Here is a 27,399-nt window from a genome sequence, read left to right as displayed (position 1 = left end):
CAATCAAAACTCAGTTTAGAGATCCCCTCAGTGAAGAGTTCTTTTCTGACCACTCTAGCTAAACCAGGGATCCCAATTATGATCTATTACCCCCACCCAGTTATATTCTTCTTCCAACACATATTACTAGCTGAAAAGTATCATTTTTTACTAAAATCTATAATAAACAGATTAAGTACTGGATATTGTCAATCTCCTCCCCCATGTGTAGGGACCTATTCACTGTTACATTCATAATAATACATCTATTATTAAAATAATTAGATATCGAATGATGACCTCTTGTGGCCAGGTTCAAATCTGTCTTTGCACAAATGTTCATATTTAATAGTCTTAGTGTTTTCTATAGTTATACTATGCTTCTTTAAGTAAAACATATGAACAAAAAAGCATTTCATTAACTTCTGAGTTCTTTTTTCCCCCTTGCCCTTAAAATATTATGACTAGGCTGTTTAAGTATTCTGTCAACATAAAAGACAAATAATGTGGAGCTGGGAAGGTGGTTCAGTGGTAGAGTGTTTGCCTTGCATGCATGAGGCCCTCAGTTCAATTCCTCAGCACCACATAAGCAGAAAAAGCCAGAAGTGGGCTGAGGCTCAAGTGGTAGAGTGCTAGTCTACAGCTGAAGAGCTGAGGGACAGTGCCCAGGCCCAGAGTTTCATGCCCCACAACCGACAAAAAAAAAAAAAGAAAGGAAGAAAGGAAGGAAGGAAAGAAAGAAAGAAAGAAGGAAAGAAAGAAGGAAAGAAAGAAAATGTGAGAGGTAATGTTTTATTCCCCAAACTAGAGAAGTTGCTTCCCAATCTGAATCTGTTCATGCTATTTTACCTTCAATATATAGAAAGCATCTATAGATAAAACTCTTCTGGATTCAAGTTTATAGAAAGTTATTTCTTCTTACAAATATGTGGTTTCCTATTGACTAAAAGAGTAAGTGGATACTAAATCTGCAAGGCTAATGCTCTGCCACTTGAGCCACAGCGCCATTTCTGGCCTTTTTCTTTTTTCTTATGTGGTACTGAGGAATCGAACCCAGGGTCTCCTGCATGCAAGGCAAGGGCTCTACCACTGAGCCACCTTCCCAGCCTCTACAGTTTTATAAGTCATTCATTCATCAATCATACATAGGTATTAGCCACATCTTAAGCAGCATACAAAAGAAGCAGAATATTATTGCTCCATTTCTGCCCAGGTTAGTTGTAAAAAGAATAACTCTAATATACTGCCATGACTATATGCAGAGAAACACAAAGACACCTCTCCAATAAAGTCTAGTTTATTGCAGAGTGAGGGAAAGGGTCAAGTCCACGACAGCAGGAAAGAACATAAGATAAGGGGATAGGAGAGGAGCTATAGATAAAATCTCAAGTATAATGGCATGCTGACTTGAGAGAGCAGGCAAACATCAGAACCAGAAGAGCAAACGTCCAAAGAGATAAGGATAAAAATGTGAGCAAGGTAAAGATAATAGAATGATCTATACTCTACACCAGGGATTCTGATCTATTTTACATGAACCCTTAGGGTTTTATGTGTATCAAGACATGCAAAAAAAGATTTTCTCTGGAAAAAATGTTTTATGTTCAATTTGCTATGAAAAGTTTAACAGAAGGATATTATGGGTCATCTACATGACCATTTTTTCCTTGGTTATCACAACATTTCAGTTCACACATTTGTAATTAGGAGTACACTACTCATTCATGCAGAATAATGAGAAAGAAATAGGGACTAATGTATGTAACTGATGTCAAGGTCAAATGAAGGTCAAATAAGTCATGACAGTGAATTAAAGGTCTTGCAAAGGTTTTAAAATAGAAAGGGGCAATGTGTAATCTCTTAATATTAAGGCAACTTGGATAGATCTTTCTTTAAGGGAAACTGCACCTTGGAGGACAGGACAGACTTACTTTTAGGATTTTTTAGATCCAGTAATATAATCTCACTGGTCACAATAAGTATTCATTTGAATTTTTTGGTTTTATAGTTTTGCTTTATTTTACCTACAAATGTTTTGCATAAAAGATTCAAGATAAGGTATTTTTTTACCTAGGTTTATATTTGAATATATTTAACATACTAAAAATATTATAAGACAAAAATGGAGGGAGGATCTGTGAATGGATTCTGGTTTGTAAGATTCTGCCTGGGTGAGTGGGAATCTCTTAAAAGACTGTAACACAAAAGTGATAGCTTTGTGCGTCCAGAAAAATCACTCTGGAAGAAATATGTGGGGATGGAATTGGGAAGAAAAAAACAAAAACAAAGTAAAAGGGATATAGATAATATAGTCAGGATAAGTTATAAAACAGATAGAAATTTAAGAAATAGATAAAAGAGTTAAACTAACAAAGATTTGGCTGTGTGAGTAGAGTCTAGAATAATAATTCTTTGGGTGAATTGGTGGTGAGATAAAGACTACAGGAAGACAAGGAGCAAAGAGGAAAGAGAAGAGAGATGATGAATTCAATTCAGCAATGATTTGAATTTCATTTCATCCAAAGAAAATCCAGTTATTTTTTTCCCCGAGTTCCAGTTTTCTCAGTGACAGCTGCATCCATGAATTACCAAATTAACTATTGTAGCACTCTCTAAAAATACACAAAGCACTCCACAGTATGCTGTAAACAAGTCACACAAAAAAATCAGCAAAAGCCAGGCTCTGAAGGAAATGCAGAAGGTTAAAAGGATTTTTTTTTAACAACACTGAAAATGTGGCCCAGCACCTTCATCCAGTACTGCACTTTTTAAGCTGCCAATCAGATGCAGTCATTTTCCTTGAGCAACTAGAAACAAGAGGTACCTTGCCAAGTCCTCGTGAGAAACACACAGACACCTTGACAGACTCACAGCAAAGCAATGGGGCGCTAAGGGTCATGGAAATGTAGAGTATTGGGAATATTGGGGATTTTGAACACATAGGCGGGGCTGGTTAACTATGTTATCTTTCACTTAAAGAAACTAGGAATTACTTTAGGCAGACTAACAAAAACGTAAGCATTTTCTATTTTATTTCCTACAAGGAAAAGAAAAAGAAGACGAGGAAGGAAACGCAGCAATCCTTGCAAAAGCAGCCAGCGTTCCCTGGAGCCACACTGGGGAAAAGTCAGTTTCTAGTTTGGAGGGAAATGCAGCGTCTTCCGCGCACAGAAGCACTGTGCTTCAACACCCCAAGGTCTGTACAGTCAGCCTCGTCCCCAGTGTCCAGCGTCGGGCTGAACTGAAAAGTCGCGGGGCGTACCTTTGCAGGGTCACGCTCGATACCGCACCCCTTTGGCACCCACTGGGCCTCCGGGTTCCAGCCTGGGTTTACAGGCGTCGGGGTACCAGGGCGCTAAGGGAGGGGCTCCAGAGGGGACGGCACACCGGGAAAACGGGCCACGAGGCGGCAGCAAAGCATCCGAAGTCTCCCAGGGCACCGCGCGCACTCCCGGAAGACGCCCTGACTCCGCCCCCCCGGCCTCGGCCACCGGCCCACGGTGCAACTTTGCTTCTAGCGCTTGAGGTGGGAAACGCGCTGTGCAATAGGAGCACCCTGCTCACTGCCTGATGGGAAATGTAGTTCTGGAAACGAAGCCCGGCAGCGTGGGAACTACATTTCCCGGTGAGCTTGGAGCTACGGCATGCCCGGAGGGTCAAGGGGAGTGACCTCACAGCCACCAGCTGTTGCGAGTGGAAATAGGCCGGAGAAGACTCTTCGGGTCTTTCCCTTTTATCTGCGCTGCGGCGGTGCCACTTTGCCTTCCCTCGCGAGGCCTCCGGGTGCCGGGTGTCTGGCTCCAGCGTCCGTTTTTCCTTGAGGTTGGAAGATGGCAGCTGTAGGGCCACGTAGAACTGAAGGGGCTCCGGGACCCCCGCGCCTGGCCTGCGTCCCCAAGGGCCCGACCCGGAAGCCCAACGTGTGCCTCCGGCTGAGTCGCCGGGCGCTCGGCTTCTTCGCGCGCGACGCGGGTGTCGGGCAGAGGACGAACCTGGGCATCCTGCGGGAGCTCGTGTGCCAGGTGACCACACGCAGGCCACCGGGCGACTGTCGGCCGAGCAATCTGCTCCAGCAGGGAGTGTTTCTGAGCCCGGGCTCCGTCTTAGATAGTCACCTGTGAGGGGAAGGGGGGGATAATACATGCAGTGCGTCTGGGATTAGTGTATAGGTGTTCCGAAGGGCTCCAGATGGTTTTAGTTTTGAGCTTTTTATGCTTTCCTGCAAACCATCGTTTTAAAGATTGGGCGTCCAAATAAACCAAGCCATGAGGACTGGACCAGGAAGAATGAAAACTAATGCTTCTAAATAGCACACGTGAAATTACTTTGAAAATGCTAAGTTTTACCATCCAAATTAAAGTGAATGCACTTAAAGATTATGAGTTCATTACTAAACCGAAATTCCTTGTCTTTCAGGAGAGTACTACATTTAAGAATGTTTGGACAACTCATTCCAAGACACCTATAGCCTATGAGAGGGGAAGAATATATTTTAACAATTATCGATGCTGTGTCAGCAGGTAATCTATAGCGACAATTTTTATGTAGAACTACATGCCCACTTAGTATTTAGTGAACTAGAGGGGGAAAAAAAAAAAAGACCAAAACGCGGAGCTAGGTGTTAGTGGCTTATGCATGTAAGGTCTGTGTTAGAGTTTTGTGTGTGTGTGTGTGTGTGTGTGTGTGTGTGTGTGTGTTTTGGGGGGGGGGTCCGGTCATGGAGCCTGAACTCTGGGCCTGGGCGCTGTCCCTCAGCTCTTCAGCTCAAGGCTAGCGCTCTACCACTTGAGCCACAGTGCCACTTCCGGCTTTTTTCTGTTTGCTTATGTGGTGCTGAGGAATCGAACCCAGGGCCTCATGCATGCAAGACAAGCACTCTACCACTGAGCCACCTTCCCAGCCCCTGTGTTAGGTTTTTTTTGTTTTTTTTTTTTTGTTTTTTTTTTTTTTAAAGAGGTAACCAAGTAAGAACCACACCAAGCACGTGGTATTCAGATAAGGGGTAGACCTGGGACCAGGCCAGGTTGGCACTCCATGCTGCTGGCAGAGACCTGGGAAAGAGAACATCTGGGCCTGGGCTAGGCCTTATCTAGGGTATGGGCAGAGAAAGGTGTGGCCACATCAAATTCAGATGTGACTTGACCTCTTCCAGGTGTGCCAGTTACCTAGGTAGCGCAGGTACTGGAGACTTTGCTTCGAGGAGGGTGGAGTCTGCCCACCATCCAGGAGCGGACCTTACAGTCTGAGAATTGTGGTTCAAGCCAGGCTGGGCAAAGAGCCCAAAATAGAGGTATGGCTCAAGTGGTAGAGTAACAGCCTTGAGTGAAAGCAGGAGGTCCTGAATTCAAGCCCCAGTACTTGCACGCATGTGTGCCCATGCACGTGCGTGTGCACACACAGATACATACCACTAAAAGGTAAAATGCATGTAATTAAAAACCTTGAATCTAAAGTTGCAAGTTTCATCATGGAAATGCCAGTTTTGTAGCAAAATTATAATACAGGAAAGATGGTACATTGTTCAAAATACTATTTACTGTTTTATAACTTAAAAATACCAGAGGCAGCCAGGCAGGAAAGCTGCTGAGACTTTTATCTCCAAGTAACTACCAAAAAAAGCCAGAAGCTGGGCTGCGGCTCAAGTAGTAGAATACTAGTCTTGAGCACAAAAGTTCAGGGACAGTGCCCAAACCGTGAATTCAAGCCTCAGGACCAGCATAGGTACACACACTAGACATAAGAAAGCTGCTTAAGTCCAGGGAAGGTGGTTTGTGCTTAGATATTGAGGGAGGCTGGAATGGAGTGGATCACTGTTCAGAACTAGCCAGTGCAGAAAAGTCCTCAAGACTTCATCTCTATGGCTCGAGTGCTAAAACCTCAGCTGAGCAAGTATATCTCTGAATTCAAATCTTAGTACAGAGAAAAAAAAAGCTGCTTACTAAATAATTAGATGCTGTTTTAGAGAAAATATCTATATTTTGTAGGAGGGAAAATATTTCAAAGGTGTAGTATTTGTAAGTCCAAAACCATCCAATGTGAGCCCAAATGGTAAACCCTCTACCCACTTATGCACAGATTTAAAAACTATTAAGAGTTGCAACACTTACACTTCTTTTTTTTTTTTTTTTTTGGGTCCAGTCGTGGGGCCTGAACTCTGGGCCTGGGCGCTGTCCCTCAGCCCTTCAGCTCAAGGCTAGCGCTCTACCACTTGAGCCACAGCACCACTTCCGGCTTTTTTCCTTTTGCTTATGTGGTGCTGAGGAATCGAACCCAGGGCCTCAGGCTTGCAAGGCAAGCGCTTCTACCACTGAGCCAACTTCCCAGCCCCACTTACACTTCTTTTATCTCATTTCTAAGTATGTAAAAACATATTCTTCCTGGGACTTGAATTCCACCATTTGAGCCATAGATCACAGCTCAATTTCTGGCTTTCTTACTGGTTAAGTGGAGATAAAGATTCTCACATGACTTTCCTGCCTGATCTGGCTTCAAACTGAGATCCTCAGATCTCAGCAACCTGAGTAGCTAGGATTACAGGCATGAGCCACTGGCACCTGTCTCAACATTTTCAAGAGCTTTATTAAGATATACATGCACTATTCTACTTAAATTGTACAGTGCAACAATTGTTATTTATGAGCAACCATCTTCATAGTTAATTTTGCATTTTTATTGTTACATATTGTAAGCCAAAAAGATAAAATCTAACACTGTAATCTTGAAGGTTGAAATCCCAAAAGATCAAATTTTCTAAAGTGTAAAATCCCTAAATTGACAGTTATACTAAATTAAAGTTGCAAATATTGAAATCACCAAAGTTTGAATTTTTGGGAAGCCAAATTTCTTAAAGCTGTAATTTCCATTGAAAAAAAGACTAGATAAGCGAGCTGAATCATATTCTGGAGAACAGATAAATGTGCTTTTGTCTGTCCACAAGGCAACCATCGGTAATACAGGTACCTAGGCTCAGAGTATGTCTAATTTCTCTTTTATAACATTGATGTAATTGGTTTTATTTATCTTATGCTAAACTATCTGAATGCCTTATTGTTGTTTTTATTTTGAACTACTTCTTTTTTAGTCAATAAAAATTAAGAAAAAACAAGGGATTTTTGTCTTCGTTCGTTCCTTCTCCAGCATTCTTCTGTTCTTTGGGTATACTTTTTTATTCAAGGCTAGCACTCTACCACTTGAGCCACACATTTACTTCTGGGTTTTTTTTTTTCTTTTTTCTTTTTTTCTTTTTTTTGGTAGGTCATGGAGCTTGAACTCTGGGCCTGAGTGCTGTTTCCTAGCTCTTCAGCTCAAGGCTAGCACTCTACCTCTTGCCACTGTGTCATTTCCAGTTTTCTGGTGGTTAATTGGAGATAAGAGTCCCATGGACTTTCCTACTCAGGCTGGCTTAATTGGAGATAAGAGTCCCACGGACTTTCCTATCCAGGCTGGCTTTGAACTACAATCCTCAGATTTCAGCCTCCTGAGAGCTAGTATTACAGGCATGAGCCACCAGCACCCAACTTACTTCTGGCTTTTTACTGGTTATTAAAGAGTCTCACTAATTTGTCTGCCTTGATTGGCTGTGAACTCAGATCTCAGATTCCAGCCTATTGAGTAGCTTGGATCACAGTTGTGAGCTACCAACCCCTTATTTTACAGCATTTTTCTTCTCAATTTTTTTTCAGCTTCCATATTATCTGGGATTGTAGGCATATACCACCATGCCTAGCTTAAGAGTGATAACATTTCTCGCAAGCAATTCTATTGGTAGTATATTCTCAACTTTTGCTTGCCTGAGAAAGTAATATTTCTCTTTTACTTTTGAAGGACTAATTCCCTGGATACAGAAACTATGTTGGTAGAGGTGTTTATTCTTTTTTTTTTTTTTTTTTTGGTCCAGTCATGGGGCCTGAACTCTGGGCCTGGGCGCTGTCCCTCAGCTCTTCAGCTCAAGGCTAATGCTCTACCACTTGAGCCACAGCACCGCTTCCGGCTTTTTTCTTTTTGCTTACGTGGTGCTGAGGAATTGAACCCATGGCCTCCGGCATACAAGGCAAGCACTCTACCACTGAGCCACCTTCCCAGTCCCTGTTTTGTTTATTCTTTTAACAGCTGAGATAATTCCACTCTACTTTTTTTTTTTTGTCAGTCATGGGGCCTGAGCTCTGTGCCTGGGCACTGTCCCTCACTCTTCAGCTCAAGGCTAGTGCCCTACCACTTTGAGCAACAGCGCCACTTCCAGCTTATGTGGTGCCGAGGAATCAAACCCATGGCCTCATGCATGCAAGGCAAGCACTCTCCCACTAAGCCACCTTCCCAGCCCTACACTCTACTTTTTTGTTGAATTGTCTCTGAAAAATTCTATGTAATTTTTTTTTTTTTTTTTTTTTTGTCAGTCCTGGGGCTTTCGTCTCAGGGCCTGGGCACTGTCCTTGAGCTTCTTTTGCTCAAGGCTATCTAACTCTACCACTTGAGCCACAGCACCACTTCCAGATTTTCCTGTTTATGTGGTGCTGAAGAATTGAACCCAGGGCTTCATGTATGCTAGGCAAGCACTCTACCACAAAGCCACATTCCTAGCCCCTATTTAATTCTTACACTTCTCTATAGTATAAGTACATTTTGCTCTCTGTCGACTATCTTGAAGATTTTGTTTTTATATATAATCACTTAATATATATTGTGTAGTGTTTTCTAGGCTTCCATGATTCCATGAACTATGGCTTAATGTCTATCATTTTTGGAAAATTTGTTTCATTATTCTTTCAATTACTTTTGGTTTTGTTTGTGTGGTATTCTCATGTATATACTCTTTCATCTGAAGCCAGACCTGACCCCTGCTTAGCTTCCAAGATCAGAAGAGATGAAGTATATTCAAGGATTGTGACCATTTCTGCATTACACCTTTTCTAATGTTCCATTTTTCTTGGATATTGTTTTGTTATTTTCTTTCCTTTTTTTTCCCTCCCTAGTTTAGGTGTTTCTGTTGATCAGTCTTCAAGCTTACTTATTCTTCAGCTACATCCAATCTGCTGATGAACCCATCAGAGACATTCCTTAGCAGTATTTTTGATTTTCAGCATTTGTTTTTAGTTTTGAGGGTATATTTTCTTCTTTCCACTTAATTTGCTTGTCTCTGCTTGTTATTGCCTACTTTTTCCATTAGAGTTCTCAACTGATGAATCATAGTTATTGATAGTTCCTGATCTGATCATTATAAAATGTCATATCTAAGTTTGATTCTAATATTTGCTTTTTCTCCTCAAACTTTGTGTTTTACCTTTTAGTGTACCTTGTAATTATTACTATTTTTACAAAACTTCTATGTCTAAATTAACAAATGTCAAGAATTCATGCATGGGTTTCTGAATTCAGTCTGTTGTGACCTATAGAAAATTCCATCATATTGATGATGGAGAAAGAAAATGGCAAATAATGTGCTATTTTCATGCAATTTGGTTTCAGAGCTCCCCTTAAATGGGTCTCAGTAACTTCCAGAAGTACCTAAATGACAATGTAAGAACTACTGAACAAAAATTTAACATTTATTAGCAAAATGGTACATATAATGTCTTCTAAAGACATTGTGGTAGTGATGAAAATTATCTGATATTGAGTAAAAAGAATTGAGGTAAATAGGCCTTTAGATGAATTTTTATGTTTATTTAGGTTGAAGTTAATCTGTTGGTGTTTGCTGTAGCTAATGGATCTTTAGGTGAAAATTTATGTTTATTTAGGTAGAAGTTAAGCTGTTGGTGTTTGCTGTAGCTAAAGATATCAGTGGTTAAAAGTTTTTTAGTGCCATTGGGTTTTTTTCTCGTTGTTACTTGTTTTTGTGTAATAGTTACTTCAAAACCATGATTCTCTGGATCTACCTTTCTCTTTAGTTTAGGGGTAGCAATTTGCCTTGTGACTTCAGTTCTCTGATGGATCAGAGAAGAATTACAGGGTTCCAAAATTTTTAAGCCATATTAGAGATAATTTCCAAATTGGAAAAAATAGTCAGCTTTTGAGATTTAACATGATTCTAGAAGGCTATCTTTTGCTTCTCTCTAAAGTAAAACCTAACACTTAAAGTTGAAGGAGCACTAACTAGCCCTTAGACCTTCTCAGCTTGTCTCTCAGGGTAAAACTTCCACGTTATAAAGAGGAATAATACAGTCAGGGGCCTAGTTTTCTCAGTCATGCTTCACGTAACATAGAGCCTCCATTTTATGAATGGGACCTAGATAAGAAAAGGGAGCCCCACCTCTTGACTACAGTAATCCAGGACTCAGTCCCAGGAAACAAATGGCATAGGGCTGGATGAAAAGTACCCCTCCTAAGGAGATAGCCCTTTGAGTGTAAGTAGAGGGGAAAGGGAGTCCTGAGCTCTTGGCTGCACCAGTTTGGAGTTGACTTACCATCTTACAGAGCTGGGAGAGTAAAAGAAGGGAGCCTGTTCTGGGTCAAACACCACAGACTCCCACAGTTCATACAGAGCTCTTGAATAAATATGTGTCCCCAGAACCACTTCGAGAGACTAAGTGGTCATCTTTTTATTATTTTTATCAGTTTAACTAAAAATAATTTAGATTCTTTACAAACCCCTTTATATGTCATGCTTGAAGTGGAAATCTGGACATTTTTTGATATGAATATAATTGTCTTCACACCTACCAAAAATAACAATAACTGATGCCACTTAATTCCCAGTTCCTAACTTCCCTAAGTTGGATATACTTGCCTTAATTAAAAGAAAGTTAAATCAGGAAATGACTGATTTATGTATCAATGGTATATAATATAGTGGTTTTGTTTTCCTCAAGGCTAGCATTCTACCTCTTGAGTCACACCTTTACTTTTGACTTTTTTAGTGGTTAATTGGAGATAAGTGTCAGAGATAAGCATCTCATGAACTTTGCTGCCTGCACTGACTTTGAACCTTGATCCTTGTATCTCAGCCTGCTGAGTGTCTAGGATGATATGCATGAGCCACTGGGGCCCAACTATAATATAGTTCTTTTAACAGACCATTCATAGGTATTTTACCCACAGTTTACAATCACATATAATGAATGATGTTACTTTGATTCTTGTGAAATTCTGTTTGATTTTAGCCTTCGAATAGAGAATATCAAAGGTGAACCAAAAGTTGTCCTGAAAATTGTTTCTTTTAAGAGTAGTTACATTATAAAGTTCATCCTTTAAAAACCAAGTGAAAAGAGATAGCTGGGCACTGATGGCTTACACCTGCAATCTTAGCTACTCAGGAGACTAAGATCTGGAGAATTGCAGTCCAAAGCCAGCCATGGCAAAAAAAAACCTGCAAGATTGTCTCAAAAATAACCAGCAAAAAACCATGCTGGAGGAGTGGATCAAGTAGTAGAGTACCAACTGAAAAGACAAGCTTGAGCAAGCATGAGGCTCCAAGTTCAAACAGATAATGGAAAAAAATTTATGATCAAATATCAGTAATAATCAGAAAAGTACTAGCTGGATATGGTAACACTGCTATAGTCCCACACTGATGCTGAGACAGGAAAAACATGCAAATACAGGAGGTTGAAACCAGCCTATACAACATAGGAAGACCTAGTCTCAAAAGTAAAAAAGTAGAAGTAAGGGCTGGGAATGTTGTAGAGTACTTGCCTAGCATGCATGAAGTGCTGGGTTTGATTTCCTCAAGTACCACATAAACAAAAAGCTGGAAATGGTGCTGAGGCAAGTGGTAGAGCTAGCTTTGAGCATAGAGAAGCTCAAGGACAGAGTCCAGGCCCTGAGTTCAAGCTCCAGAACTAACAAAAAAAGTAAAAAGATGTTTTCCCATCAAATGTTGATAGAAGTATAAACTTATTCAGCTCCTCCTAAAGGTAATTTAGGAGTAAAATTAATTTACAGATGATTTCCTGTTTTATCTACTAAAATCAGTGGACTTACATATGGATTTTCATTTTAAATATCAGAACAGAGATAGTAGCAGTACATGTTCAGGAGAAGAGAATTCATTAAGATTTAATTTTAGGAAACTGCAGGTAGCATGTATATAAAGAAAATCTAAAAGGAAGTATATCAATACATGAACACTTATTTTGGATAGTTTTATGGAATATTATGTTTTTCAGATTTGTTTTCTGTGTATGTGTACTTGGAATTCTGTGATTAGAAAGATTGTGTTTAGTTAAGAAAAGCAAGTAAACCCAGTCAGAATGTCCCACATCCACAAATCAGCCAACGACAAATGCTGGAGGGGATGTGGAGAAAGAGGAACCCTATTACACTGCGGGTGGGAATATACACTTATACAACCACTTTGGAAAGCAGTCTGGAGGGTCCTTAGAAAGCTAAAGATTGACCTCCCTTACAACCCAGTCATACCACTTCTAGGCATCTACCCTGAACATATACAAGGACACGTGCACCTCCATGTTTATTGCAGCACTGTTCACAATAGCTAGGATATGGAAACAACCTAGATGCCCCACCACAGATGAATGGATCCAAAAATTGTGGTATCTATACACAATGGAATATTATGCAGCCATTAGAAATGACAAAATAATGGCATTTGCAGGGAAATGGATGGAGCTAGAAAGAATCATGTTGAGCGAGGTAAGCCAAGAACGAAGAGACAAACGGTACATGGTCTCCCTGATAAGTGGATGCTAAATCCAAAATGTTAGGTGATATGACAAAACTAACAGGACTTAAGAAACAAAGAACTCCCACTCATCTGGTTGAACCACTACTAAATATCCCCATACTGCTGATCACATATATGGTATATAACATGTGAGCACCGTTATATATTACAGACTGTGATAGACAATTTGCTCCAGGAAAGTTAGAATGAACTTGTGACTTTAAATTAGTATCATTATTCCACAGTACTGTGAACTTCCGGAAATTATGTAATCACTTAATCACAATCAAAAAAAAAAAAAGCAAGTAAAAAAAAAAGAAAAGCAAGTAAATTCTAATTTGATATTCTATGAAGTGTCTCACATTTGAAACACATCAAATCTGAGCAAATATTGCCTCTGTTATTAATAATCATTTATTTTTCTTTTTTCCAGTGTTGCAACAGAGCCAAGAAAACTTTATGAAATGCCAAAATGTCCCAAATCAGAAAAGATAGAGGATGCTTTATTATGGGAATGCCCAGTGGTGAGATTTGTCTTTAGAACATTTGTTTCTAAAGTAGTTTTAGCTTAGAACTAACTGGTTGTTGTTAATTTTAAAGGATTAAGATTTAAAGATCATCATAATCCCTTAGTCTTTAGAGCATCCAAGAGAATGTATCTTTTAATTATTTCTTCATCATGAATAATTATTAACTTTAAAAATTACCATGTTATGAATCTTTTTAAAATTAGATATATTTGAAATCTTAAAAGCTAGCTAAGATTAGAGCTGATTAAAAGTTTAAATAACAGAATAAGCTACTTTATATCATTCTTATTATATGAGATCATTTCACTTACTATACTGAACAATTAGTTTGAGGAACAGTTACATTACATATCCTTGAAAGTGTATTTTACGCATTTTCTCGATGAATCTTGTCAGGAAAATGAGATGGACAAAACAAATGGGATAAACTGATCCGATCAGCACTACTCCATGTATATTTTTCATGTGGTGTTACCTGTGCCAAAGATATTGGGAGGAATTAGGCTATGGAAAAAGAAGTTTGCAACATTCTGAGTTCAGAAGGTTTAAATGTGTGTGTGTGTGTGTGTGTGTGTGTGTGTGTGTGTGTGTGTGTGTGTGTGTGTATTAATATATATAGTATAGCTTCAATTATATATCAAGTATATAATATATGTACATTTTATATATGTATATGATGACATAATTGATTTATAATATAGCACAGAGAAGCTATATATTATATATAATACAATATAATTATATATATTAAATATACATATATAAATATATATAATTATACCTATTTCTTAGACTACAGTGCTACTTGTAATGCTACAGAAGCACATGATGATTGTCAAACATTTCCCCACTTTTCATACTAGAGCTTCCTTTTCTGAAGAATATTTCTATGGCATCAGTTCTATGAAATCCATTAAAAAAAATACTACAACAAGCCAAGGCGCCTAATTCTAGCTATTCAGAAGGCTGAGATCGGGGCTGGCTCAGTGGTAGAGTGCTTGCTTCGCATGCATGAGGTCCTGGGTTCGATTCCTCAGTACCACATACATAAGCAGAAAAAAGCCAGAAGTGGCACTGTGGCTCAAGTGGTAGGGCGCTAGCCTTGAGCTGAAGAGCTGAGGGACAGCGCTCAGGCCCAGAGTTCAGACCATGACCAACAACAACAACAAAAAAAAAAGATAGATCTGAGGATCGAGGTTCAAAACCAGCCTGAGCAGAATAATCCCCATGAGACTCTTCTCTCCAATTATGTGGAAGTGGCTCTGTGGCTCAAGTGGTAGAGTGCTAGCCTTGAGCACAAAACTCAGGGACAGGGCAGGGAAGGTGGCTCAGTGGTAGAGTGCTTACCTTGCATGCATAAGGCCCTGGGTTTGATTCCTCAGCACCACAGAAGCAGAAAAAGCCAGAAGTAGAGCTGTGGCTCAACTGGTGCTAGCCTTGAGCTGAAGAGCTGTGGGACAGTGCCCAGGCCCAGAGTTCTGGCTCCATGACTGGCAAAAAAACAAAACAAAAAGAACTCAGGGACAGTGCCCAGGCCCACAACAGACAAAAAATAAACACACAAAAAAAACAAAAAACTACAACAAACTAATCATGTCTTTGAATCTCATTGGTTATTCTTCAGGAAAAATAGAAATCCTAATATGTGATCAAAAGTTGTATTTAAAGATTAAAGGTAATAATTCTAAATTTATTTTTCAATCTTTAATTTTTTTACCAAATATTATGGCTCATGCCAAATATTATGGCTCAGCACTGGAGGCTGAGGCAGGAGGATCATGAATTCTAACTTGTAAATCATCCCGGAAAAAAGGCAAGTGAGGCAGTTGCCTTACACCTATAATCCCATCTACTCAGGAGACAGAGCAGGAGGCTCAAGGCCAGCCTGGGCAAAAAATGATCAAGACTACCATCTCAACAAGAAAGGTGAATGTGGTGGCATGCGCCTGTCATCTGTGCCATGAGGGAGGCGTAAGTTGGCGAACCACAGTTCATGTCAGCCTGCACAGATACTACCTTAAAAGGGGCTTGGTGATGTGGCCATACTTAAGTACCTGCTTAGCAAGAGTAAGAAACTGAGTTCAAATTTCAGTACTGCCATTTTTTTTTCTGGCTGTAGTTTTTATATAAAATTATTTTGAGGGCACTGCCATGGTTCAAGTAGTAGAATTCTAGTCTTGAGCAAAATAGTTCAGGCACAGTGCTCAAGCCCTGAGTTCAAGCCCAGAACTGGCACCAAAAAAAAGCTGTTTAATCCATTTTCATTATAGTTGGGGGTGAGAGATGATTTCTTAATTGGGAAAGTTTGTAGTATACCAATAAAAAACAAAAATTTAGAGCAGGCCTTCACAAAGATTTCTAGTACTATAATTTGTATAACATTTAAATATTTTGTTCTCATTCATAGTGAAGCAAGGTTTTTCCCTTAAGAACTAAAAGTAGTGTTTTATTGTTAACATATTAACATGAAATGACTTTTAAATTAATACTCTGCTACTTGGAGATGTAAAATATAACTTTTGATTTAGGAAAATAGTGCAACCTATTATATATACTGCTTTAATTTTTTTACCTAGGTATAAATAATACGATTTTTGGAAAAACCTTAAAATTTCAGTGAAACATTCACTGAAATTGTCTGTAAATTGAATGTAAGGCTTTCCATAATTAGTAAGTTAACAAACAGGAACTAAGAGTAAACAAATGTAGCAGTGGGACTCACTGAACTCACTGTTGAAAATGAACTATGTAGATAGGGATGGGAAAGAAAAATAGGGAGAGAGTAAGGAAAGGGGTGACATTGTCCAAAAAGAAATGTATTGTAACTAACCCTTCTGTATATCATCTTTATAATAACAACTTTCTAAAAAAATTTTTAAAAAAACACCAGGACGGGAGAGGTGCTGCTGAGCACTAGTGGGAGACCGAGGCAGGAAGATTGTGATCTGAGACCAACCTGGGCAAAAATACAATATCCTATCCAAAGAACTAAAGCAAAAAATGGCTGGGGTATGCCGCAAGTGGTAGAGTACTTGTCCAGCAAAAGGGAGGCTCCAAGTTTAAACCCCAGTACTGCCTTTAACATTTAAAAGGAAAGACATCCCTAGGAACATATATAAAGTAATTGTGCCTTCTTTCTTTTCTATTCCTTTTCTTGCATAAACAAGTACTAAATTAATTTCAATTTCTTTGTTGTTAACTCTTACAGCTACCTTTTAATTCCATAATCCAAAGTCAAAACCTTGCTCTTCTTTTTCTTCTTATATTAGACCTCCACCTTGTGGTGACATCTCAGTGATAGCAGTGCCCAAGCAGCTATTCTCTCCCTTTTGTGGGTGTTAATGGTATAGATCATTTCTCTTCTCCCTGATTCTGGATTCATCTTCTAATTTGAAGTTAGTGTAGATCACACTGAATATTGGAATAATTGGTATTTTGCCACATGGACTTCAGTCTAAAAGAAATTAAGTCCTACAATAAAAAAGGAGACAATCTACATGTTTGTTTTAGTATATGTCACTTATAATAGTTATGTTGTTATGTAGGACTTTTAAGAGCTATTGTTAATTGTTATCAGAGAAATAGCATTCTTAATACTGTTAACTGTTGGCTAACAGTTGTTGAATACTTAGAAAATAATGAATAATTATGTTATTTCAGACACTGTATAAGAACTTTGTATGAATAAACTTATTGAATGTTAATGATGAAAATAATTACCCACAGTCTTTCCTTGTGTTGATTGTTTGTTTGTGCACTTAATATTTCTTTGTTTCACTTAGTTGACTATCTTTAAGTATCTAGGTATTTTTTTTTATATTGATCACTACAAATTGTTCATGGTGATGCAGTTTTATTTTTACATCTTATTTTTTAGGGAGAAGTACTTGCCAAGCCATCAGATTATAAGTCCTCTCTCATAGCCCTGACTGCACATAATTGGCTACTTCGTATATCAACAGCTACAGGGAAAATCTTGGAGGAAGTATACCTTGCTTCTTACTGCAAATTCAGGTATTAGCTGTGAATTTATTATTTAAATTTTTGTTGTAGAAGTTGGAAATTCATGTCCAGGAAATTTTAAGTTACTCCTTCTTCCCCTCCTTTTCCAGTGTATACCAGACCTCAATTTTATAAACTTACTTTTTCCTCCCTCTCTTTCCAACATTTGAAAATCTGAGGATAGAGATCTATAATTTGTCTTTGCATCCCTAATAAATAACTAACCTATGCATACTATTTGGCATATAAACTTCTTTTGTTGTTTTAAATTACCTGTGTTACCTTTTTCCAAAGTGTTTTCTTTGTAGGGTGCATTTTATGGTAGATTTTCCTGGTTAAATTATTTGCCTAGCTGGGCACCAGTGGCTCATGCCTGTAATCCTTGCTACTCAGGAGACTGAGATCTGAGGATCTCGGTTCAAAGCCAACCCAGGCAGGAAAGACCGTGAGACTTCTATCTCCAATAAACGACTAGAAAACCAGAAGTGGCACTGTAGCTCAAGTGGTAGAGTGCTGGCCTTGAGCTGAAGAGCTGAGGGACAGCGCCCAGGCCCAGAGTTCAAGCCCCACAACTGACAAAAAAAAAACTATTTGCCTAGTAAAACCCCAAAGTTTTGACTTTTATTTTAACTATTTTAACTATTAGTTTTATAAGTTAGATCTAAATTCTTTGAGTAAATATGTGTATGAAATTTGTGAAAGTAATACTCTTACTACTTTTTCTATAATTCTCATTTTAAACTAGAAATGGTTATTTGTTTTCTTAGGTTTGAATATTCTTCCATCAAAGGCAGTTTTTATTCAAGACTATAAAGGTTAAAATTACATTTTAAATAGAGATCCATATAGAGATCTGAAGGGAATTTTGGTTTGGTTTGGTTTTTTTTTTTTTTCCAGTAGGCATTTTTTATTGTTATTATAAAGGTAATACACAGAGGGGTTACAGTTTCATAAGTCAGATAATGTTTTTGTTTTGGGGATTTTTGTTTTTTTGTGTGTGTTGGTGTATGTGTGTTGGTCCTGGGGCTTGAACTTTGGCCCTGAGCTCTGTCCCTGAGCTTCTTTTGCTCAAGGCTAGCACTATACCACTTGAACCACAACTCCGCTTCTGGCTTTTGGGTAACTAATTGAAGATGAGTCTCACAGACTTTCTTACCTGGGCTGGCTTCGAACGATGATCCTTATATCTGAGCTTCCTGAATAGCTAGGATTACAGGCATGAGCCACGAAAACATGACTCTATAATATTTTGATTTAAGTATAAGTAAATTGACCCACATCATTAAGTTTGTCTTCATTTTTTTGAAAGGTACTTGAGTTGGGACACTCCTCAAGAAGTCATTGCAGTCAAGTCAGCTCAGAACAAAAGCTCAGCAGGGGCTCGACAGGTATACATTATTAAACATTCAATAAAACAAGAATTTGCTTCCTTAGAAATTTGTCTGTACATTAGTAATAAAAGAATTGATGAACCGGCACCAGTGGCTCACGCCTGCAATCCTAGCTACTCAGGAGACTGAGATCTAAGGATCACTGTCCAAAGCCAGTCCTGGCAGGAAAGTCCGTAAGACTTTTGTCTCCAATTAACCACCAGAAAACTGGAAGTGGCACTGTGGCTCAAGTGGTAGAGCACTTGCCTTGTGCTAAAGAGCTGAGGGACAGTGCCCAGGCCCAGAATTCAGGCCCCACAATGGACAAAAAAAAAAAAAAAAAGAGTTAATGATCTCTCTGATTTCTATAACATGCTATTAAAGTTTGAAGGTAATTTTTTTTTCTGAAACATGCTATTAAAACGGGTGCTTTTCTGCCCCCCCCTCTCTCCCCACACCCAGAATCTACTAGACTTTATAAACTCTAGAAATGTATACTGTTTCTGGTTTACAAAGATGTACTTAGAAATCACTTATTGAGCACTTTTTATAAAAGAGATACAGCTTCAGCTTTTATAAATTTTCTGCTCATATTCTAGACATGTAGAGAATAATCAAAATAATTCTTTTCTATTTCTTTCCGACCAAGTGAATGTTCTAGTTCTTTCTCATTTTTTTTTTCTTTTTTTTTTTTTTTCTAAATTTTTTTTTTGGGGTCCAGTTGTGGGGCCTGAACTCTGGGCCTGGGCGCTGTCCCTCAGCTCTTCAGCTCAAGGCTAGCGCTCTACCACTTGAGTCACAGCGCCACTTCCAGCTTTTTTTTCTTTTTGCTTATGTGGTGCTGAGGAATTGAACCCAGGGCCTCATGCATGCAAGGCAAGCACTCTACCACTGAGCCACCTACCCAGTCCATTTTTTTTTTTGACTGTTTTGGGGCTTGAACTCAGGGTCTGGACACTATTCCTGGGCTTTTTTTTTTCACTCAAGGCTAACACCCTACTACTTTTTTTTTTGCCAGTTGTGGGGCCTGAACTCTGGGCCTGGGTGCTGTCCCTCAGCTCTTCAGCTTAAGGCTAGTGCTCTACCACTTGAGCCACAGTGCCACTTTCGGCTTTTTCTGCTTGTGTAGTACTGAGGAATCAAACCCAGGGCCTCATGCATGCAAGGCAAGCGCTCTACCACTGAGGCACCTTCCTAGGACACACACTACTACTTTGAGCCTGGTTTTCTGGTGGTTAATTAGAGCTGGTCTCAGAGACTTTCATGCCCTGGCTGGCTTTGAACTATGACCCTTAGATCTCAGCCTCCTCAGTAGCTACTTGGATCATAGGCATGAGCTACCGGCAGCTGGCAGTAAGCCTGTTTTTAATTCAGTAGTATGTTTGATTATGAAATCGCCAAGCTGTTTAGAATGTGGTAGCTGTATAAATTCATTTAATCCTTAACACAGTAGATGGTTTGATCCTGTTTTACACACAAAGAATTTGAGACACAGAGAAATTAAGTTACTTATACAATGCTGTAGTGCTGTGACACTGATCCACAGGTAAACTTTCTGGGTGCCATTTTTTTCATTTATGTATTTATTTTTAATTTATTTTTATTTTTATTTATTTGTCAGTTGTAGGACTTGAACTCTGAGCCTGAGCATTGTCCCTGAGCTCTTCAGCTCAAGGCAAGTGCTGTACTACTTAAGCCCCAGCTTTCTGATGGTTAATTGGAGATGAGTCTCATGGACATTTGTGTCCCAGCTGGCTTTGAGCTGTGATCCTCAGATCTCAGCCTCCTGAGTAGGTTAGGATTACAGGTGTGAGCCACTTAGCTTATGTATTTATTTTGGGGCAGGGTCTTGGTATGTTGCCCCCCACTGGCCTCAAACTCAGGGTTTTATTGCCTTGGCCTTCTGAGTGCTGTGCATTTAGGACTGTGACCCCATGCTTGGCTAAGGGTGCTTTTTAGAAAACATGTAGTTTCTCTGGTTTACCTTATTTAGATCACTACATCAGGTATTCCTTTGTCAAAACTCCAGTATATTCCTTTCATATTCTCTCATCTCTCTTTATGCTTTTCTGTATCCTACTAAAGCCAAGTAAATTTGTTGGCTACTTACACTTACTTTTTATTATGGTTATCTATAAGTATTTTCCTATCCTTTCCTTATATCCTGCCAGCTGACACTAATGGCACAAGCCTTTTCTGGTATTATTGAATATGCTAATCTAAGAAAAGGAATCATTCTTTCATTAATACTTTTTTTTTTTGTCGGTCATGGGGCTTGAATTCTGGGCCTCGGTGTTGTCCCTCAGCTCTTCAGCTCAAGGCTAGTGCTCTACCACTTGAGCCACAGCACCATTTCCCGTTTTCTGAGTGGTTTATTAAAGATAAGAGTCTCATGGAGTTTCCTGCCGGGGGCTGGCTTTGAGCTGTAATCCTCAGATCTCAGCCTCCTGAGTAGCTAGGATTACAGGCGTGAGCCACCGGGCCCCCTGCTAATACTTCTTTTTTTATAGTCTCATTATATTGCCTTCTCTGTTTTAATAAGGAAAATTCATAAAATGTGAAGTAGTATAACCGTGACACACATTTTAATAGGAATTCTAAAAGTGGATTGTCTAATATACCTAAAAAATTTAATTCTTCCACCCCCCCATCCGAAGTTGTAAAGTTCGTTTTTCAACATAACAACTTGTACATCTCATTGTTGCAATGGGTCCACCTGTATCCCTATATAAACGATTTGTTTTTGCCCTTCCCTTCCACAAATTATACTACCATCAAATACAGTGAAGGGATGGGAAGGGGAAACAAAGGAGGAGGCAATAATGCTTGATAAGAAATGTACTCATTATCTTGCCCATGTAATTGTAACCCCTCTGTATGGTATTTTCACAATAAAAAAAAGATAGAATATTAATTTACAGTAAAGTTAGTATTAGTTAAGTAGGAATGTACTCTAAAATAATAGTAAGAGAATACTATGCTACGTATATAAAGAAATCACATAACCAAGTATTATGTACTATGCAACTTTTTATAACTTTGATAATACAAGATTGTGTTAATACCAGCCTCTCACAACTACAAATGTGTGAGTAGGTGATGGGAATTTTTCAAACCCACTGTACCTTTTGGAACTATCATTGTGTGTGTGCTCTGCTGTTGACTGGAACTTCATCATGTGGTAGCCCATATCTTTGTAAATAATGGACTTTGTGTTAAAAATAAATTAATTCTTGAAGAACAGTACTTATATCTGATTCCATACATCCATGAAAATTTTTCATTTACTTCATCTGATAAGGTTAACAAAAGTCTTTTCTTTTTGAATTATAGATTATTGTCACAATGTACAGCCAAGAACTAGTAGCATTTGATCGGAACATATAAACTATACCTTTCTGTTGAGTTTTAGGAACATAGAATGAGTCTGATTTATGCCTTGAAGATCTTAGCTTAACCAAACTATACCCCTTTGAAAGAGACTCTTTTGGGCTTTAAATATTACAATCTATTTTTTATTGATTTGTTGTCTAGCTTTTACTTACAACAATTTTGATTGATAGTCTTGGTGCCCCAACCTTAGAGTTCTAATAAAGCAGAATTTGACTATAATGGGAATTTAAGAAATTCCTTCAAAAATCTCTGCTGAGGAAGTACAATTGAATGTTTTACATTCACAGTGGAAATAAATTGAGTAGAAATTGTTCTTCAAAGTAAAGGAGCTCTCCTCTTCCAGCAGAGAAATCACAAGCTTTTATTGTTAACATTTTTTTATTTCATGTAAACATACCAGCATAACTAATTTCAGTGATGTCACCACTATATCTCCATGTTTATTGGTTAGGCTTTTTTGTTAGAGCTTCAATTTCCAATATAAATATACAATGTTTTGATACTAAGAAATATTCATTGTTCTCTTTACTTATGTAGATTTTAGTGTTTATGTGAATGTATATATCTGAAGAGTTGGAGGTTTACTGGTCTTTTCTGCCACCAAAATGTTTGCCTTATTGAAGTAACTTCTCGATCTGACAAATAGATGGATGTTTTTATCTCATCAAAAGAGTGTTTGTGATGGGTGCCAGTGGTTCACACCTGTAATCCTAGTTTCAGAAAATAATCATAATTTGAAGCTAGCAGAACAGACAAAACAGATAATCCAGGAGATTCTTTTGTTGGGGGCTTGAACTTGGCTTGGGCTCTGTTCCTCAGTTTTCAGCTCAAGGCTAGCCCTCTTTACTTCTTGAGCCACCGTGCCACTTCCGGTTTTCTGGTGGTTTATTGGAGATATGAGTCTCGGGGACTTTCCTGTCCTAGCTAGCTTTGAACACCCATCCTTAGATCTCAGCCTCCTGAGTAGCTAGGATTACAGGTATGAGCCACCTGCTCACAACAGGAGATTATTTCCAGTTATCTCGAATAAAGCCACTTGGACTCAAGTGATAGATTACCAGCTGTGAGCAAAAAAGCTTTCAAGCTCAAGGCTCAAGACCTAGTAACAGCATAAGGGGGTGTGGGGGGTCGGAAGAGAGGAGAATGAGAAATGAGTGTTTCTGAAGTACTCTGGAGAGCTGCCTATAATTTTTGTCTTTCTTTCTAGGCAGGCATTCAGCCGTCAGTTTTGTTGTACCTTGCCGTGTTCCATGTTCTACCATTTTCACTTATAGGAATTCTTGAGATAAACAAGAGGGTAAGAAATTATTTGTTATACAATTGAAATATTAATTTTATTGAAAAGATGTAATGTCATCATTTAATTACTTATTAGATACTTTGATTTTTTATTTCATAACAGAAAACACAAAAACATTTGACTTTGGAAGAGAGATTATTCCTTTCTCTTCATGCCTCTCAGGTGGATAGTATTGAAAACTCATGGGCATTAACAGACTATTTTACAAAATTAGGAAGTACCCAAGGTATTTTTTTCAAGGAGAATATTTCCAAAGCTTGTTAAAAATGGTCATTAAGCTGTAGCAAAATTGCTTATTTTAATTGCCAGATATAAATCTGAAACTTGTTTTATGGTATGTAAACAAGCAATGTAATTAAATATGTAAATTTCCTAACTTATTTAGTTTTGGTTTTATTGTTGCTGTTTTTCATGACTTATAGAGTAGTTAGATGGAAGGCATGAGGAGAAAAAATTCAATTTAGAGGAATCCACTTTTTTCAACTTTGCTTTTAGTTTTAAAAATTGTTTTTCTGTATTATTAGTTACTTATTGAGCTTTGCTGCTAGTCTTTAAGCATCTGAAGTATTGTAGAGGAGGAGATCTTGAGAGTCTACTCATATTTACTAACAAACAAGCTGAATGTATTTAAATATTTTTATATTACCTAAGCCAAATACATTAACTGCATAAACTAAATAATACTGTTACCATTTATTGATTATTTTGTGCCAGGCATTTTTGAGTGTGTGTATATATGTGTGAGTGTGTATATGTGTTCTCTTAAGAAAGTAAGCCGCGGGGCTGGGAAGGTGGCTCAGTGGTAGAGCGCTTGCCTTGCATGCCTGAGGCCCTGGCTTCGATTCCCAGCACCACATAAGCAAAAAGAAAAAAGCCGGAAGTGGCGCTGTGGCTCAAGTGGTAGAACGCTAGCCTTGAGCTGCTGAAGAGCTGAGGGACAGCGCCCAGGCCCAGAGTTCAGGCCCCACGACCGGACCCCAAAAAAAAGGAAAGTAAGCCGCTAATTTTTGAAGGTCATAAATGAAGGAATTAGAATTTTTTTGGGGGGGGCCTGAACTCTGGGCCTGGGCACAGTCCCTCAGCTCTTCAGCTCAAGGCTAGCGCTCTACCACTTGAGCCACAGCGCCACTTCCGGATTTTTTCTTTTTGCTTATGTGGTGCTGAGGAATTGAACCCAAAGCCTCACGCATTCAAGGCAAGTGCGCTACCACTGAGCCACCTTCCCAGCCCCAGAACTAGAAGTCTTGAGGCCAGTACTATACCACTTGAACCACACCCCAGCTCTGAAAGAGCTAGAATTTGAACCCAGATTATACTAGAAGTTTAAGCCAAATTTTGAAAGAAGAGGTGGTTTAGTATAACCTTTATTATTTTGGAATATGTTTGAGTTACACAAGTACTCTTTTTTTTAATGTATGGCATTAGGATTGGTGAATTAAAAAGTCATAAACTACTCAATTCAAAGCAAACTATAATTATCATTCTAAGATAATGACAAAAAGCACTCATAATTTATTTGTTCTCTTTATGCTTGTCGAGTAATTGCATGTGTATATTACATTCTCCAACAGGAATGAACACTTAAAAATCATAATTTGTTCCTTTGTATTTTTGTATATCCCTAGCAGTCATTTGAGGGATTTAGTTTCCATTATGATTACTTGGGATTAAAGCACATCTCTCATTACTATGTGCATTAAGACTACCCAAGGTCCTGGCTCCTGAGTAGTCTTATGTACTTACGCTATTTATGAGATGGTAAATCTTCACTAAGTAATCTTCCTTGAATAGATATAGAGACAAGTTTTCATTTCCTATAGTTGTTATTTTATTGCTATGAATATTCACATATATTGCCTTTCATTAAATATTAAAGTTGGCACAGAATTGTGTTTTTTATCAGAATGTCATGAAAATACTCAATGCATAAAACAGAAACTGTAGTAAACTATCAGCCAAAGCCTTACTGCAGGTCTATGAAGGTGATTTTTTAAAGATGAACTCTAGTGAACTTTTCTTCACTGGCTGGCCTCAAACTGTGATCCTCCAGGCTCAGTCTTCTGAGTAGCTTGGATTACAAGTTTTTGGTCTTTTAACATATTTTATTCTTGTATAGCTGAAAAATCAAACTGTTTCTTCTAATTACTTTGTGATATACAGTTGTTTTAAATTTCCAAACAGCTAATTTTTTTTTTTATGAAGAACATTTTAGTAAAAAGAGCAGGTGTCTGGTAGAATATGCATGGTAAATACTTATTTAGAGTTGCATTATCTAAGTGTATTCAGTGTCTCATGTGGAACAGAAGTTGTTATTAATAGATACTAAAAAAGCTATGATGCAAATGAATGCTGTCACATCATTTTGTGTGCTATGTACTATGCTTCCATCAGTTTTCCAGTCTGAGAATCTAACGGTTTACTGCTTACCTATAACTAATAACACTTTAGCCTCAAGGTGCTAAGTTATGATTAAGTTCTTATGCAAGGCAGCAAGGTGGTGGTAGTGACCTGAACATAAAGTGAGAATATAAACCATTGTGAACACTCAGAGGATTGGCCTTCTGGTCTTTTCTTAGGTATATTTGCCTTTCCCCGCAGATTTTTGGGAATGTTACAGATGCTACTTTGTCTCATGGAATACTGATTGTGATGTACAGCTCAGGACTAGTCAGACTCTATAGCTTCCAGGCCATCACTGAACAGGTAAAAAAAAATTCACTTTGCCAAATTAAAATTAAAATGAGTCTTGAGCTGATTTTATTTTTAATGTGATGCTTTTAGAGTACAGCACCTATGTGATTTTTACCTGTATAAAAGTTGCTGAAGCATGAAAGAAATAACCTTTAAAAAGCGATGGGGAAGATAAACATAAAGGTCTGAATAGACATTGGCTTTGTCCTATGTATGTAAATGTTGCTTATTTCTCTCCAGACAGCAAATAAATAGGTGCTAAAGCCACCATTTTGTTTTGTTTTGTTTTTAGTTCATGCAACAGAAACTTGACTTAGGTTGTGCATGCAGATGGGGTGGGACTACTGGAACTGTAGGAGAGGCTCCTTTTGGCATTCCTTGTAATATTAAAATCACAGGTATGACTATAGTATTTTTCACCTTAAAAATAAATGGTTGTATAAGTAGTTATTAATTGTAAACTTCCAAATGTTTTTCTCTTTACTTATAACCTAATTTATTTTACTCTTGTACAGCATATTCTTTACTGTTAAATAAGTGTCAGCAAATTCTATCAATTATTCATTGAAGAAAAAATCAGGGTATGCTGAGCCTTGCTTGGCCAGAAACCTTTTGTAAACACTTCCCTTTCTGATTCTTGATTTTCTTCATCTGGAAAATGTTGCATTTTACACAAGTGAAAGTATCTTAACTTTCTTGTAACTTAGTATTTTATATTTATATTCATTGCCTTACTTATGTAACAGTAACCCCCCTCCCCCCGCTGCTCATCACCTGTTCAATAAAAATAAACATTTTATTACATTTAAGGAAAATTATATTTTTATGAAATTATCCATCTCTAAGAATGGATGTTTTCCAAGAAAAAATCTTGCTACCATGCTATTTGAACATAGACAAAACCTAAATACAGGGGCTAGAAAGTTGGCTCAGTGGTAGTGTGCTTTCCTCACACATATAAGGCCCTGGGTTCGATTCCTCAGCACCACATAAGCAGAAAAAAGCCGGAAGTGGCGTTGTGGCTTAAGTGGTAGGGCACTTGCCTTGAGCTGAAGAGCTAAGGAACAGCGCCCAGGCTCAGAGTTCAGCCCCCCTGACAGACCAAAAAAAAAAAACTAAATACAGATGGAACTCTTGGTATACTTATAGACTGACAAAGCAAAAAAAGGAAAACTATCCATGATCCTATATACTGACAGTGTATATCTATATCTATACATATAGGTATAGATATCTATATCTAACTTGCTTACCAAATCCTGCAACTTACTAAAAAAGAAATAAACCTTGGGCTGGGAAGGTGGCTCAGTGGTAGAGTGCTTGCCTTGCATGCCTGAGGCCCTGGGTTCGATTCCTCAGCACCACATAAGCCAAAAGAAAAAAAGCCAGAAGTGGCACTGTGGCTCAAGTGGTAGAGCGCTAGCCTTGAGCTGAATTGCTGAGGGACAGCGCCCAGACCCAGAGTTCAGGCCCCATGACTGGACCCAAAAAAAAAAAAAAAAGAAATAAACCTTT

At 38.4% G+C, this 27,399-nt stretch overlaps 2 protein-coding genes across 3 annotated transcripts in view; one reads left to right on the top strand and one right to left on the bottom strand.

The window, feature by feature from the left end:
• Positions 1–3,685, bottom strand: part of Mettl8 (methyltransferase 8, tRNA N3-cytidine) — an 83,553-nt gene extending 79,868 nt beyond the window's left edge. For both annotated transcript variants that reach the window (XM_070021068.1, XM_070021078.1), the window contains exon 1: positions 3,242–3,685. The gene's annotated coding sequence lies outside the window, so the exon portion shown is untranslated. The remainder of the gene's footprint in view (positions 1–3,241) is intronic.
• Dcaf17 (DDB1 and CUL4 associated factor 17) overlaps positions 3,652–27,399 on the top strand; it is a 42,285-nt gene continuing 18,537 nt past the window's right edge. Inside the window, exons 1-8 of the mRNA XM_070021054.1 lie at positions 3,652–4,001; positions 4,396–4,499; positions 13,032–13,122; positions 17,006–17,142; positions 18,440–18,518; positions 23,101–23,190; positions 25,792–25,896; positions 26,177–26,282. Of these exons, the coding sequence (XP_069877155.1) occupies positions 3,810–4,001; positions 4,396–4,499; positions 13,032–13,122; positions 17,006–17,142; positions 18,440–18,518; positions 23,101–23,190; positions 25,792–25,896; positions 26,177–26,282 (904 nt within the window). The 5' untranslated portion in view covers positions 3,652–3,809. The remainder of the gene's footprint in view (positions 4,002–4,395; positions 4,500–13,031; positions 13,123–17,005; positions 17,143–18,439; positions 18,519–23,100; positions 23,191–25,791; positions 25,897–26,176; positions 26,283–27,399) is intronic.

The sequence above is a fragment of the Dipodomys merriami genome, unplaced genomic scaffold (assembly GCF_024711535.1).
Source record: "Dipodomys merriami isolate MVZ:Mamm:240054 unplaced genomic scaffold, mDipMer1.0.p SCAF_1, whole genome shotgun sequence".
NCBI lineage: Eukaryota > Metazoa > Chordata > Mammalia > Rodentia > Heteromyidae > Dipodomys > Dipodomys merriami.
This window is presented reverse-complemented; position numbering and strand designations above follow the sequence as displayed.